The sequence below is a fragment of the Mustela lutreola genome, chromosome 14 (assembly GCF_030435805.1).
Source record: "Mustela lutreola isolate mMusLut2 chromosome 14, mMusLut2.pri, whole genome shotgun sequence".
In the NCBI taxonomy this organism is placed as follows: domain Eukaryota; kingdom Metazoa; phylum Chordata; class Mammalia; order Carnivora; family Mustelidae; genus Mustela; species Mustela lutreola.
This window is the reverse complement of record NC_081303.1, coordinates 9,016,711-9,032,638: the sequence shown is the minus strand read 5'-3', so window position 1 is coordinate 9,032,638 and position 15,928 is coordinate 9,016,711. Positions and strand designations below refer to the sequence as shown.

Here is a 15,928-nt window from a genome sequence, read left to right as displayed (position 1 = left end):
ACATGCAGCCAAGAATACTATATCCAGCTAGGCTATCATTGAAAATAGAAGGAGAGATTAAAAGCTTCCAGGACAAACAACAACTGAAAGAATTTGCAAATACCAAACCAGCTCTACAGGAAATATTGAAAGGGGTCCTCTAAGCAAAGAGAGAGCCTACAAGTGGTAGATCAGAAAGGAACAGAGACCATATACAGTAACAGTCACCTTACAGGCAATACAATGGCACTAAATTCATATCTCTCAATAGTTACCCTGAATGTGAATGGGCTAAATGCCCCTGTCAAAAGACACAGGGTATCAGAATGGATAAAAAAACAAAACCCATCTATATGTTGCCTCCAAGAAACACATTTTAAGCCCGAAGACACCTCCAGATTTAAAGTGAGGGGGTGGAAAAGAATTTACCATGCTAATGGACATCAGAAGAAAGCAGGAGTGGCAATCCTTATATCAGATCAATTAGATTTTAAGCCAAAGACTGTAATAAGAGATGAGGAAGGACACTATATCATACTCAAAGGGTCTGTCCAACAAGAAGATTTAACAATTTTAAATATCTATGCCCCCAACGTGGGAGCAGCCAACTATATAAACCAATTAATAACAAAATCAAAGAAACACATAAACAACAATACAATAATAGTAGGGGACTTTAATATTCCCCTCACTGAAATGGACAGGTCATCCAAGCAAAAGATCAGCAAGGAAATAAAGGCCTTAAATGACACACTGGACCAGATGGACATCACAGATATATTCAGAATATTTCATCCCAAAGCAACAGAATACACATTCTTCTCTAGTGCACATGGTACATTCTCCAGAATAGATCACATCCTCGGTCCTAAATCAGGACTCAACCGGTATCAAAAGATTGGGATCATTCCCTGCATATTTTCAGACCACAATGCTCTAAAGCTAGAACTCAACCACAAAAGGAAGTTTGGAAAGAACCCAAATACATGGAGACTAAACAGTATCCTTCTAAAGAATGAATGGGTCAACCGGGAAATTAAAGAAGAATTGAAAAAAATCATGGAAACAAATGATAATGAAAATACAACGGTTCAAAATCTGTGGGACACAACAAAGGCAGTCCTGAGAGGAAAATATATAGCGGTACAAGCCTTTCTCAAGAAACAAGAAAGGTCTCAGGTACACAACCTAACCCTACACCTAAAGGAGCTGGAGAAGGAACAAGAAAGAAACCCTAAGCCCAGCAGGAGAAGAGAAATCATAAAGATCAGAGCAGAAATCAATGAAATAGAAACCAAAAAAACAATAGAACAAATCAACGAAACTAGGAGCTGGTTCTTTGAAAGAATTAATAAAATTGATAAACCCCTGGCCCGACTTATCAAAAAGAAAAGAGAAAGGACCCAAATAAATAAAATCATGAATGAAAGAGGAGAGATCACAACTAACACCAAGGAAATACAAACTATTATAAGAACATACTATGAGCAACTCTACGGCAATAAATTTGACAATCTGGAAGAAATGGATGCATTCCTAGAAACATATAAACTACCACAACTGAACCATGAAGAAATAGAAAGCCTGAACAGACCCATAACCAGTAAGGAGATTGAAACAGTCATTAAAAATCTCCAAACAAACAAAAGCCCAGGGCCAGACGGCTTCCCGGGGGAATTCTACCAAACATTTAAAGAAGAACTAATTCCTATTCTCCTGAAACTGTTCCAAAAAATAGAAATGGAAGGAAAACTTCCAAACTCATTTTATGAGGCCAGCATCACCTTGATCCCAAAACCAGACAAGGATCCCACCAAAAAAGAGAGCTATAGACCGATATCCTTGATGAACACAGATGCGAAAATACTCAACAAAATACTAGCCAATCGGATTCAACAGTACATTAAAAAGATTATTCACCACGACCAAGTGGGATTTATTCCAGGGCTGCAAGGTTGGTTCAACATCCGCAAATCAGTCAATGTGATACAACACATCAATAAAAGTAAGAACAAGAACCATATGATACTCTCAATAGATGCTGAAAAAGCATTTGACAAAGTACAACATCCCTTCCTGATCAAAACTCTTCAAAGTGTAGGGATAGAGGGCACATACCTCAATATCATCAAAGCCATCTATGAAAAACCCACCGCAAATATCATTCTCAATGGAGAAAAACTGAAAGCTTTTCCGCTAAGGTCAGGAACACGGCAGGGATGTCCATTATCACCACTGCTATTCAACATCGTACTAGAGGTCCTAGCCTCAGCAATCAGACAACAAAAGGAAATTAAAGGCATCCAAATCGGCAAAGAAGAAGTCAAATTATCACTCTTCGCAGATGATATGATACTATATGTGGAAAACCCAAAAGACTCCACTCCAAAACTGCTAGAACTTATACAGGAATTCAGTAAAGTGTCAGGATATAAAATCAATGCACAGAAATCAGTTGCATTTCTCTACACCAACAGCAAGACAGAAGAAAGAGATATTAAGGAGTCAATCCCATTTACAATTGCATCCAAAACCATAAGATACCTAGGAATAAACCTAACCAAAGAGACACAGAATCTATACTCAGAAAACTATAAAGTACTCATGAAAGAAATTGAGGAAGACACAAAGAAATGGAAAAATGTTCCATGCTCCTGGATTGGAAGAATAAATATTGTGAAAATGTCTATGCTACCTAAAGCAATCTACACATTTAATGCAATTCCTATCAAAGTACCATCCATCTTTTTCAAAGAAATGGAACAAATAATTCTAAAATTTATATGGAACCAGAAAAGACCTCGAATAGCCAAAGGGATATTGAAAAAGAAAGCCAACGTTGGTGGCATCACAATTCCGGACTTCAAGCTCTATTACAAAGCTGTCATCATCAAGACAGCATGGTACTGGCACAAAAACAGACACATAGATCAATGGAACAGAATAGAGAGCCCAGAAATAGACCCTCAACTCTATGGTCAACTAATCTTCGACAAAGCAGGAAAGAATGTCCAATGGAAAAAAGACAGCCTTTTCAATAAATGGTGCTGGGAAAATTGGACAGCCACATGCAGAAAAATGAAATTGGACCATTTCCTTACACCACACACAAAAATAGACTCAAAATGGATGAAGGACCTCAATGTACGAAAGGAATCCATCAAAATCCTTGAGGAGAACACGGGCAGCAACCTCTTCGACCTCTGCCGCAGCAACATCTTCCTAGGAACAACGCAAAAGGCAAGGGAAGCAAGGGAAAAAATGAACTACTGGGATTTCATCAAGATCAAAAGCTTTTGCACAGCAAAGGAAACAGTTAACAAAATCAAAAGACAACTGACAGAATGGGAGAAGATATTTGCAAACGACATATCAGATAAAGGACTAGTGTCCAGAATCTATAAAGAACTTAGCAAACTCAACACCCAAAGAACAAATAATCCAATCAAGAAATGGGCAGAAGACATGAACAGACATTTCTGCAAAGAAGACATCCAGATGGCCAACAGACACATGAAAAAGTGCTCCATATCACTCGGCATCAGGGAAATACAAATCAAAACCACAATGAGATATCACCTCACACCAGTCAGAATGGCTAAAATCAACAAGTCAGGAAATGACAGATGCTGGCGAGGATGCGGAGAAAGGGGAACCCTCCTACACTGTTGGTGGGAATGCAAGCTGGTGCAGCCACTCTGGAAAACAGCATGGAGGTTCCTCAAAATGTTGAAAATAGAACTGCCCTATGACCCAGCAATTGCACTATTGGGTATTTACCCTAAAGATACAAATGTAGTGATCCAAAGGGACACATGCACCCGAATGTTTATAGCAGCAATGTCCACAATAGCCAAACTATGGAAAGAACCTAGATGTCCATCAACAGATGAATGGATCAAGAAGATGTGGTATATATACACAATGGAATACTATGCAGCCATCAAAAGAAATGAAATCTTGACATTTGCAACAACATGGATGGAACTAGAGCGTATCATGCTTAGCGAAATAAGTCAAGCAGAGAAAGACAACTATCATATGATCTCCCTGATATGAGGAAGTGGTGATGCAACATGGAGGCTTAAGTGGGTAGAAGAATAAATGAAACAAGATGGGATTGGGAGGGAGACGAACCATAAGTGACTCTTAATCTCACAAAACAAACTGAGGGTTGCCGGGGGGAGGGGGTTGGGGAGAAGGGGGTGGGATTATGGACATTGGGGAGGGTATGTGATTTGGTGAGTGCTGTGAAGTGTGTAAACCTGGTGATTCACAGACCTGGGGATAAAAATATATGTATATAAAAAATATATGTTTATAAAAAATAAAAAAATAAAAAAATAAAAAAAAAAAAAAGTAGAAATTAACATAATCGGGGATTTTAGCACCCCATTTACATCAGTGGAGAAATTATGCAGAAAAAAATTAATAAAGAAGAAAACAGTGGCTTGAATGACACATTAGACCAAACAGACCTAACAGATATATACACAGAGAAAATTAAAAGATTGATGGAGAGAAATGAAAATGGAAATACAACAGTTCAAAATCTTTGTTACCCAGCAAAGGCAGTTGTAAGAAGCAAATTTCCAATGATACAGGCCTGCCAAAAAAGAAAAAAACAAAAATCTCCAACAATCTAACCTTAGTCCTAAGGAACAAGAAAAAGGAGGAGCAAGCCCAGTGTTAGTAGAGGGAAAGAAATAATCACACCAGAGCGGAAATAAATAAAATGGAGACTTAAAAAAATAGTAGAAAAGATCAGTGAAACTAAGAACTAGTTTGTTGAAAAGTACAACAAAATTGATAGATCTTTATTTAGCCAGACTCTTAACAAAAAAAGACAGGACTCTAAATTAGAAATGAAACAAAAGTTATAGCTGACACCACAGAAATGCAAAGGGTTTAAAGTGATTCTTATGAAAAATTATATGCCAATAAATTGGGCAACCTAGAAGAGATGGATAAATTAGTAGAAACCTAGAGTCTTCCAAGATGAAAGAGGGAGAAATAGAAAATGTAAACAGACCAGTTAGTAGTCATAGATTTGAGTCAGTAATCAAATAACTCCCAATAAGTAAAAAAGTCCAGGACCAGATGGCTTCATAGGTTAATTTATGAAATATTTAATACCTATTACTTAATAGGTATTCAATTTAAGATTTAATTGATTAACTCAAATTAAATGAAATATTTAATGAGATTAATTTAAACCTAAAATAGATTTAATAATAGAAGATTTAATACCTATTCTTCTCGAACTGTTCCTAGAAAATTAAAGAGTAAGGATTGTTTCTAAATTCATTCTGTGAGACCAGCATGAGTGTAATTCCAAAACCAGACAAATACACTATAGAAAGAAAATTATAGGCCAATATCTCTGATGAACACAGATGCAAAATTGGAACAAAATGTTAACAAACCAGATTCAAAGTACATTAAAAGGATCATTCCCACTATCAAATAGGATTTATTCCATGGGTGCAAGGATGGTTTTATACCCACAGATCAGTCCGTGAGTGTGATATAGCACATTAACAAAATGAGGAAAGAAATCATATGGTCATCTCCATAGATTCAGAAAAAGCATTTAATGAAGTACAATGTCCATTCATTCTCAACAGAATGGGTATAGAGGAATTGTACCGCCACACAGTAAAGTCCATAAACGCATAGCTAGCTTCATACTTAATGACAAAAATTTGCAAGCTTTTCCTCTACAATCAGGAGCAAGACTAGGATGTTCACTCTTACCCTTTTTAATCAAGTCAGTACTGGAAGTGTTAACCCCAGCAGTCAGAAAAGAAAAATAAAAGGCATCCAAATTGGCAAGGAAGAAGTAAAGCTGTCACATTTTGTAGGTGAGTGATACTATATATAGAAAACCCTAGAACTTAACCAAGAAAATTAGTAGCACTAATAAATGAATTCAGTAAATTTGCAGGATACAAAAGTAACATACAGAAATGTCTTGCTTTTCTAGGCACTTATCAGAAAGAGAAATTAAGATTTGCAATTGATTCAAAAAGAATAAATTTAACTAGGAGTTGAAAACCTGCACTCTGAAAACTCTAAGAGACTGTGGAAAGAAATAGTAGGTAATACAAATAATTGGAAAGATATAACATGCTCTTGGGTTAGAAGAATTAATGTTAAAATGTCCAGACTACCCGAAGCAATCTCCAGATTCATTGCAAACCCTATCAAAATATCAGTAATTTTTTCATAAAACTGAAATTTGTGTGGAACCACAGAAGACCCTGAATAGCAAAAGCAACCTTGAGAAAGAAAAACAAAGCAGGTATCACAATTCCAGATTTCAAGATTCAGTGGAAAGCTGTAGTCATCAAAACAGTCTGGTGCTGGCACAAAAACAGACAAACAGATCAGTGGAACAGGACAGGTAGCCCAGAAGTAAACCAATGCTTATTTTGTCATTTCTTCTACAATAGAGTATGCTAGAATATACAATAGGGAAAGAGAGTTTCTTCAGTCAACTGTGTTGGGAAAACTGCGCAACTAATGCAAAAGAATGAAACTGGCCCTTTTTTTTTTTTTTTTAAACATCATACACAAAAATAAACTTGAACTGAAATAAATATCTAAATATAAGACCTGAAATGATAAAACCCCTCAAAGAATTAGGACAGTGGTTTCAGCAGTACTTTTTGGATCTCTCTTTGAGTCAAGGGCAAGCAAAAGCAAAAACAAACAACTGAAACTGCATCAAACTAAAATGCTTTTACAGAGGAAACAATCAAGAAAACAAAAAGGCATACTGAATGAGAGAAGATATTTGCAAATGACATATCTGATAAAGGCTTAATACCCAAAATATACAAAGAACTCCTATAACTTAATGCCACCCCCCCCAATAATATGATTTTTTAAATGGCAGAGGTCTTGAATAGACATTTTATTTAAGTCACAGGGGTGTAAAATACAGCATAGCAGATATAATCAATAATATTGTAATAAATTTGTATCATAACAGGGTAATTACATTTATGTGGTGAACATTTCATAGCGCATGTAAGTGTTGAGTAACTATGTTGTGCACCTGAAATTAGTGTAATACTGTATGTCAACTATGCTTCAATAAAAAAACAAATATTCTTAAAAATAAAATACTTCTGAATAAATTTAAAATGTCCAAGATGTTTTCACAGAAAGTCATAAAAGATTGCATTGGGAAATTAAATGCTTAAATAAATGGAGACTATACCATGTTCATGGAGTAGAAAATTTAATTTCAGATAGTAATCTATCCCAAATTGACAATTCCACTCAAAATTCTAACAGACTTTAAGAAGCACACACTAATTTAAAAATTTATATGGAAATGAAGGATTCTTGATCTGATAATACAAATTTCACCCAGTGCTCCTGAGATTTACTGTTTTACCTATAAACTGACTTTTTTTTTTTTTTTTTTTTAACTTATCTGTGATTTGGTTCTGGAACACTGAAAAGAAATTAAAAAAAAAAAAATAGTAAAAGGCTTTGACTTTGAAAACCTTTTCTTGGAACTGCCGTTGGACCACAGTAGATCTTGACTATACCAATGATAAACGTAACAATGGCTAAACAAAAAAAGTCTTTTAAGGGCAGCAAGCTCTAGGAAGTCAATTTACTTTATAGGTAAGATGTGGATAGGCAATAAAATTTAACTGTACTTTTAAAGGGTTTTAACCTTTATAGGGTTTCTTATAATCCTTTCCTTCTTTTTTCTTCTATACTTAAATAAATGCTCCTACAATTGTAAGGTCTATAATGTTAAGTGCTTTTGGGAATAATTTCACCTTTGAGTAAGTGTGGGAGGGGAGGATATGTTTACCATGTATGGGTGTGTGTGATCCTGGATCCTGGAATAGATTTTATTTGTGTTGATGTCATATTTTACGAAAGGGAAATATTTGAATCATTTACCATTCTTTATTAATGGCAAACTGTACTTGTTTTTATAGGGAAGAGTGGACAGAAGCCATTCAGGCTGTAGCAGACAGACTTCAGAGACAAGAAGAGGAGAGAATGAATTGTAGTCCAACTTCACAAATTGATAATATAGGGGAGGAAGAGATGGATGCTTCCACAACCCATCATAAAAGAAAGGTAGAGAATAGTAATGTATTCCCTCCTCAGCACAGTATATGTATCTGGAAGAAATACACTAAAATTGCCATTTGCAAGAAGCGTTGGCGGATGATCTTATGTTATGCAAATATGTAGGTGTGGGTGGTGTTTATCCTGGTAAATCTGAAATACCTGTCATTGTTTAAGACCAAGTAATTTAGATGTCACCTCATTTTCATGGGTTGGCACTTAACATTGACTGCTGATAGGGCTTTGGGTGAACTTGTTGAGTGAAGCGCCATTGTGCTGATTTATAATTTGCATTTTTCTCTTACTGTTTTTCATACCATTTTAGAACTTGGAAATAACGTTTTCCCTAATGATCTGGTCATTTTCCATTTGGTATGATCTGGTCATTTTCCATTTGGTATTTTGTATGCTCAAAGCAGAAGGAGACATGGTTCTGGTGTGCTTCCTGCCTGACGCCCAGCCTCACTAATAGCTTTTTATTTCAACGGCTGCTCCTGAGCCAGTGTGGGAAAGGAGTTTTCCTTCCCTGAGTCTTCCAGATTAATAAATGCCAGTTTATAGATTGATGGAGTTATTAATTGTGCTTTTCGTTGTTATAGAAAATTAAAAAGCTGGGTGCCTGTGTGGCTCAGTCGCTTAAGCATCTGATTTTGGCTCAGGTCATGATCTCAGGGTCCTGGGGTCAAGCCCCACATTGAGCTCTGTGCTCAGTGGGGAGTCTGTTTTAGAGTCTCTCTCCCTTTGCCACTCCCCCCACTCACTCTCTCTCTAAAATAAATAAATAAATCTTAAAAAAAAAAAGAAAAGAAAATTAGGGGTGCCTGGTGGCTCAGTCATTAAGGGTCTGCCTTTGGCTTAAATCATGATCCTGGGGTCCTGGGATGGATCCCTGCATCAGGCTCCCTGCTTGGCAGGGAGCCTGTTTCTCCCTCTCCAATCCCCCTGCTTGTGTTCCTCCTCTCACCGTCTTCCTATCAAATAATAAGTAAAGTCTTTGAAAAAAAATAAAAAACAACTTCCTTGTATGAAAATGATATTTTAAGATTAGGGGCACCTGCCGTGGCTCAGTGGGTTAAAGCCTGTACATTCGGCTCAAGTCATGATCTCAGGGTCCTGGGATCAAGCCCCATATCGGGCTCTCTGCTCAGCGGGGAGCCTGCTTCTCCCCCACCTCTCTGCCTGCCTTTCTGCTTATTTGTGATCTCTGTCTATAAATAAATAAATAAAATCTTTAAAAAAAAAATTAAAAAAAACTTCCTTGTATGAAAATGATATTTTAAGATTAAAGATCTAAGTGTTCAAATTAAATGAACATGCCATTTATCATGTTAGAATATATTTGTTATAGTGAATTGTAAATTTAATCTCCATGTAGGAAAACGCTAATTTCTAATGTAATTACTCATGTGATTTGGTCTTAGCACAATGAATAAGAACTCTTCGGAGTTAGACTGCTTGAGTTCAAATCCTTTTTCCACATCTAAACGTATGAACTTGATGAAGTTAATTTCTCTCTCATCTGAAATTTCTGTTCTACTTATAATAGTCTGTCTTGATCTTAGTCAAATGTCTGAGAACTCTTTGTGTCTTCATTGAAGACTTACCTCTGTTAGTTGAAATGAATCCCTCTTTTAAGTCAGCTTAATGCCCCCTTGTTCTTTAGTCATTGCAAAGAAGTAAAAATAAAGAAACAGTCTAGATTTACTCACCTACTCAGAGATAAGAAAGCTTCTTTTGGATGTCTATGTGCACTTGTAGATTGTAGCTCTGCTCATAAATTTAAAATCAGGTACCAATTAATCTTGTCCTTTGAATTTCATACTACCCCATCCAGTAACAATCTGTAGCACTATACCTCCATTAGCTGAAATTCCTAAAACTGCTTAATAACTGTTACATTCTGTTGAGGCGGTTACAGGTTGGAAGTGGGGAGTTTATAATACCCTAACTAGAAATACTCTTGCTGATCGATGAGAGAATTTAGAAATGAATATGGGAATTTTTTACCAAAAATTTTGAATGAAAAGAGACATTTTCAAAGATGTAAAAATGCAAAAGCATGGTGGATTTTATTTTATCTTTTTCTCTGTTAAGGCTGGGTATAAATCATGTTAAAAAGCACAGTGCAATTTCCTCCTTTCACAGTTACCAGTGTGGAGTATCTTCGAATTCATCACCTTCACTAATTATCACTTGTAAATGTTTATTTTAAGTTTATTTGCTGCTGTGCTTTTGACAGCACTGTTAGATATATTATCTCATTTAATCCTCTCAAAAATCAGGTGAGCCTGATTATCCCATTTTGTAGGTGATTCATCTGACATTTAGAAAAGTTAAAATCTTGTTCAAACATGTAAGGACTTTTAATTTTATACTGTCTAACTTCAATGTGCACCTTATTTCTTATTATTGATTGATATCTCATGAGCCTTTATAATCAGTATAATTATTAGACTCATTGCATGACCAAGTTATATTAGAGAACAAAATTATACAGACATTCTCTCTTAACAATTGTACTTGGTTTCTCAAAATATTTATGTCAAGCTGTTGTGCTTACTCTGTTTCAGTTAATTTCATTATATATTGATGTACTCTTGGGAAAATCAGTAGAATTTTAATATTACAGAGTAATGATAGAAAGTAGGGTTTTTAAAGCAGATTCTCTAAGAAATCTCACTGAAACTGGGTCTCAGAAATTAAAAATTGATATGAATGGTATTTTGAAAATAGGGCAATTCGTTGTCTTATTTGACCTATATCTGATTTCTATTGTTTGTTATTATTTCATTTCATTTTTAAAAAAATTTTTTAAAGATTTCATTAATTAATTTATTTATTGAGAGAGAGGGCAGGGGGAGCACGTAAGCAGGAGAAAGAGGGAGAGGGAGAATCCCAGGCAGACTCCCTGCTGAGCCTGGAGCCTGACTCAGGGCTCGATCTCAGGACCCTGAGAGCGTGACCTGACCTGGAATCCAGAGTCGGACACTCAACCAACTGGGCCTCCCAGGCAGCCCTGTTTCATTTCATTTTAAGTGAGATTGTATAAAAACTGTTTTAAATGACAAAGAATGTAGAAAAAGTTCGAACCTCTGTACCACTCTTTTGTGATGGCCCTAACAGCTTCCTTAAAAAGGGTAAAAGAGTGCTATCACCTCCCTAGTTCCCTAGTACTACATCCTCTATGTGTATCACGTTTCATAAAAAGAATGACTGAAGTCCAGATTATTTTTCATCTCAGACACTGTAAACAGATATTCTGAAATAAGAATGCCTTTCTCATAGTTTACAGCGTACATTTACTTTTTTGTTCACTTTTTGAAAAATGAGCGATGGGAAGAGGGAAGGGCTACTGCTTGTGTTAACTCCGCTGAGAACTGTCGGAGCCGTTTTCTCTCGCCTCCAACACAGCGCAGGCGACCACTGTTAGTGGGAGCGGGTCACCCAGTATCCGCAGCACCGGTGAAACATCTCTTAAGGAAACACACCAAGTGGTGGAAAAGGGGCAGAGGCCTCATAACGAGATTTATGGTCCGTTCTGTGTTTCAACCAAAAGACGATCTTTAAAGGAATTTGATGAGAGGACTCAGAGGGGCCTAATCTTGGTCTGCCGAGCGGCCATTCTCTGTAGGGTCAGGTATGTGAAGGGCACAGCGTTCAAGGATCAACAGCCAAGTGCGAGTCAGCATTTGGCCTGATTTTTAAGTGCCCAGCACAGGCCTCTCTGAGAGCAGCTGTTTGTGGTCTCCTGGCTTGGCGTCAAGTCTGAGCAGTACATGCCACCTTCCCATTGTGTCTGCCTCTGGTCCTTGGAGTTTTGTTACTTAGTGGCTGGCACGTGGAGAAAAGGTGAAGAAGGTTCACAGGGACCTGCAGAACCCTCCGTCTCCTCGCCTAGGCAGGGAAGGAGCCGCAGATCCGTGGCGGGGAGGTTGGCTGGACAAAGGTGAATTTCTTGAGAGCCTTCCTTTTTAGCTCTTGGTTTAGCTCTTAGCGTTGTAAATTGTACGTGGGTTTATCTTCTTTGACCAAACGTGCTGAGAGGTTTCTTGTGTTCACCTTCAATTATATATTCATATTCTTTAACGTACATTTTGGACTACATAATTAGCCTTCTTCTTATACTCTAGTGTGTATTCAAATACATTTACTAAGCATTTGTTGTGTACGTCCGTGCATCTCTTAACTAAAAAGAGCTACATCAACATGCTGGAGATAATGTGAAGGAAAGACTAGAACTACGTTAAATATTTACATAATAAATTTGGGGGGTTGGGTTTTAGGGGATTGATTTTTCTGCAGAGGATCCATGCTGCCATCTTTTATTAAAGTCTTACCGTTATTTTTTCTCCTTAACACCATCTAAAAGAGGGAAACATTTTGTAATGGGTTATATTTCATTTGTAAAGACTAGGTAATTACTGTGTGTACCGTGCCGAACGTGAGCATTTGGTATCAAAGATACTTTTAAATTTTTCTTAAGTTTTGTCAAAATAGGTATGAAATCTGTTTCTGATTTTTTTCACATAGGTTGCTTTTACTAATATTAATTTCCATACAAATTCTCTTTTTTTAAGGTTGGCAGTCAAACTAATAGAAGCTGTGAAATTTAGGGACAAGGCTATAATACTTTTATAAAACCATCTTTTCTCTAAGAATTGCAATCCTTAAGGAATCTAGTAATATTTTATAATTACATATTGCTTTTCATCTGAAAATGTCATAAAGCAATTTATAAATTCCTTTCTGATTTTTATCTCTAAGAATTTGGTTTCCAATTATATGATATTTAATAATAGGACACAGCAAGTATCATTTTTCAGTGCATTTAGATACAAATTGAGGAGGGTACTGTTCAAATGAAGCTTTGAGCCAAAAATAATTTCAGAGCCTCGTTACAAGAATAAGGTCTCTTCGTTCACTATTGCCATGGAACAAACTACCAAGTTTAAAGTCTTAGAACACTAATGGTACCTTACTTCTCATGATTTTTTGGTTTGTGTGGCCACTTGTACTGGTCTCACATGGGTCTCTTAAGCAGTTGCATTCAGTTAGCAAACAGGCTGGCCTGGAAGAGCCAAGAAATCCTTTTGCTTCTGGATTCTTGGTTCTCCTCCATGTGATCTCTTGGCTTATGGTGTCTCATCACCCAGGCCCTTTGTACATGGTATCTATCTTTACAGCATGAAGGCTGGCTTTCAATTATGACTTCTCCAAGGGGTGAAAGCATAAGCTTCCACATTTAAAGGCTGGACCTGGAACTGGCATAGTATTACTTTGGTCATATTCTGTGTTCAAAGCAGGACATAAGACTAGCCAAGGGAGAGGAAGAGCCTGCCTCTTCAGGGGAAGAATGGCATGTGCGTAGGAGTCAAAGGACTAGTGGCCGCCATTGTTGGAGACTACCTCGCACAGATACCTTTGTGGTTATTTAGTGTCCCTTGGTTTTTTGAAATCTATTAATGCAAACAAAATTTCTTAATACTATCAACTATTCAAATGACACTAACCTTGTTAACTCTATTCTGAATATTTAGTGCCATGTTTGATTTTGAGTTGAATATAAATGTACTTTTTTATTTTCCCTGATACCTTTTGCTACATTTGAACTGAAGATATTATTGAATGGTTAAGATATTGTAACTTGACATTTGGAAAAATTTTCAAAATTATAGGCAGCACATAATGTTGAAAATAAATATAAGCATTTGTAAATTTTTTAAAATTTTTACAAATATGTATATGAAGAATATTGGTCTGTAGTTTTCTTGTAATGTTTTTGTCTGATTTTGATTACCAGGGTAAAATGGCCTCATAGGGTATATTGGAATGTGTTCTCTTTTTCTCAACTTTCTGTAGGAATTTATATGGAATTGGTATCGTTTCTTCTTTAAATGTTTATAAAATTCAGCAGTGAAAGCACCTGGCTTTAGTTTTCCTTGTTGAGTTTTTTGACCACAGATTCAATTTTCTTAGTAGACATAGGGCATTCAAGTTACCTATTTCTGTTTGAGTGAGCTTTGATAGGGTGAGGTTTTCAGGAAATTTATTCATTTCATGTATCTTGTTGATTTCATGGGCATAAAGCTGTTTATAATATTCCCATGTGATCCTCTTAATGTCTGTAGAGTTTGGAATGATGTCAGCTCTTTTATTCGTAACATTGGTCATTTGTGTCTTCCGTCTTTATTTTCCTGAGCAATCTGGCTAGAGGTTTATCAATTCTATTGATCTTCTAATATGATATCCTCTACTTTTTTTCCTTTAAAATTTTTAAAAATTGATTTCTGCTCTGATCTTTATTATTTCCTTTCTTCTCTTCAGCTTATTGTGCTCTCATTCAGTTTCTTAATGTGGAAGTGAGATCATTGATTTGAGACATTCTTGATTCAGATGGGTGGTAAACAGGAAAAAAATACAGTTATAAAATGGCACAAGAGTCTTTAATAACTACTGATCATCTATAGGATAAAACCCAGGTTCTTAACTTGTTATTCATGAAGATCTCTGAACTGAATTTAAATTTAAGATGATAAACTGAGCATACCCAGTTATCTTCCCTTCCACTTAAAAGCCCATTAAAATGGTAGTAAAAGCACAAAAAAAGAGACAAGTCCACACAAATAAAAAGCTGGGTGGGGGAAAGGCATTAGTGGACAACCAATATCAAAATTAGGGAAATTTTTGGAAGAACCTTCATAAAAAAGGAAAAGCATGCATAAAGGGGGCTGTAGAGAGCAAGTAGCAGGTCTGCTTGGCAAAATCCTGGGAATCAGCTCACTTAAGAGTGAGAAATGAAACTGAACAGGCTGATTAATTAAAGGCATTCTTAGATGTCTCTGACTTTCTATTTTGAATTGCACCAACTTGTTTCTCAGATGTTGTACTGCTTCTTCTTAGACTTCTTCTTACTGGGCTCCAGGGTTATTTCCAGCATTTTTTACACACCTGTCTTTCACTTCCTAGGAGTTTATCCTAATTTTGTTAAAGAACATTCTCAAAAGGCTTCCCTGAAGGGTACTGCTCCCTTAGATGTATTTAGAAATGTTTGTGCGGGACATTTTTGATGGCCATGTTGTTTGGGGATAGTGGCCATGCTAAACCCTGAGAAACTTGGGTTCTTGGAAAACAGTGTGGCAGTTCCTCAAAACATGCAAAATAGAATTACCATATGATCCAGTAATTCCACTATTGGGTACTTACCTAAAGACACAAAAACACCAATTTGAAAATGTATGTGCATACTCCTATGTTTATTGCAGCGTGATTTATAAGAGGCAGGATTTGAAGGCAGCCCAAGTGTTCACTGACAGGTGAATGGGTGAGGAGAGGTGATACATACACACATGCACAGCGGAATATTACTCAACCCCAAAAAAGAACAAACCATTGCCATTTGCAATGACATGGATGGAGCTAGAGAGTATAATAATAATAATATAATAAGAGTATAATAATAATAGAGAGTATAAAAAAAAGTTTGAAGTATCAGTCAGAGAAAGACAAATACCATATGATTTCACTCATATGTGAAATTTAAGTAACAAAACAAATGAACAAAGGAAAAAGGAGACCCAAGAAACCAGACTTAAATACAGAGAACAAATTGATAGATGTCAGATGGGGCGCCTGGGTGGCTCAGTGGGTTAAGCCTCTGCCTTCGGCTCAGGTCATGAACCCAGGGTCCTGGGATCGAGCCCTGCATTGGGCTCTCTGCTCAGCAGGGAGCCTGCTTCCTCCCTCTTTCTCTGCCTGCCTCTCTGCCTACTTCTGATCTCTGTCTGTCAAATAAATAAATAAAATCTTTAAAAAAAGAAAAATTGATAGACGTCAGAGAGAAGCC

At 36.6% G+C, this 15,928-nt stretch overlaps 1 protein-coding gene across 4 annotated transcripts in view; it reads left to right on the top strand.

Annotated features, from left to right (window-relative positions):
- AKT3 (AKT serine/threonine kinase 3) overlaps positions 1–15,928 on the top strand; it is a 313,218-nt gene that overhangs the window by 167,451 nt on the left and 129,839 nt on the right. For all 4 annotated transcript variants that reach the window (XM_059146697.1, XM_059146698.1, XM_059146696.1 and 1 more), the window contains one exon: positions 7,950–8,094. In XM_059146697.1, the coding sequence (XP_059002680.1) occupies positions 7,950–8,094 (145 nt within the window). The remainder of the gene's footprint in view (positions 1–7,949; positions 8,095–15,928) is intronic.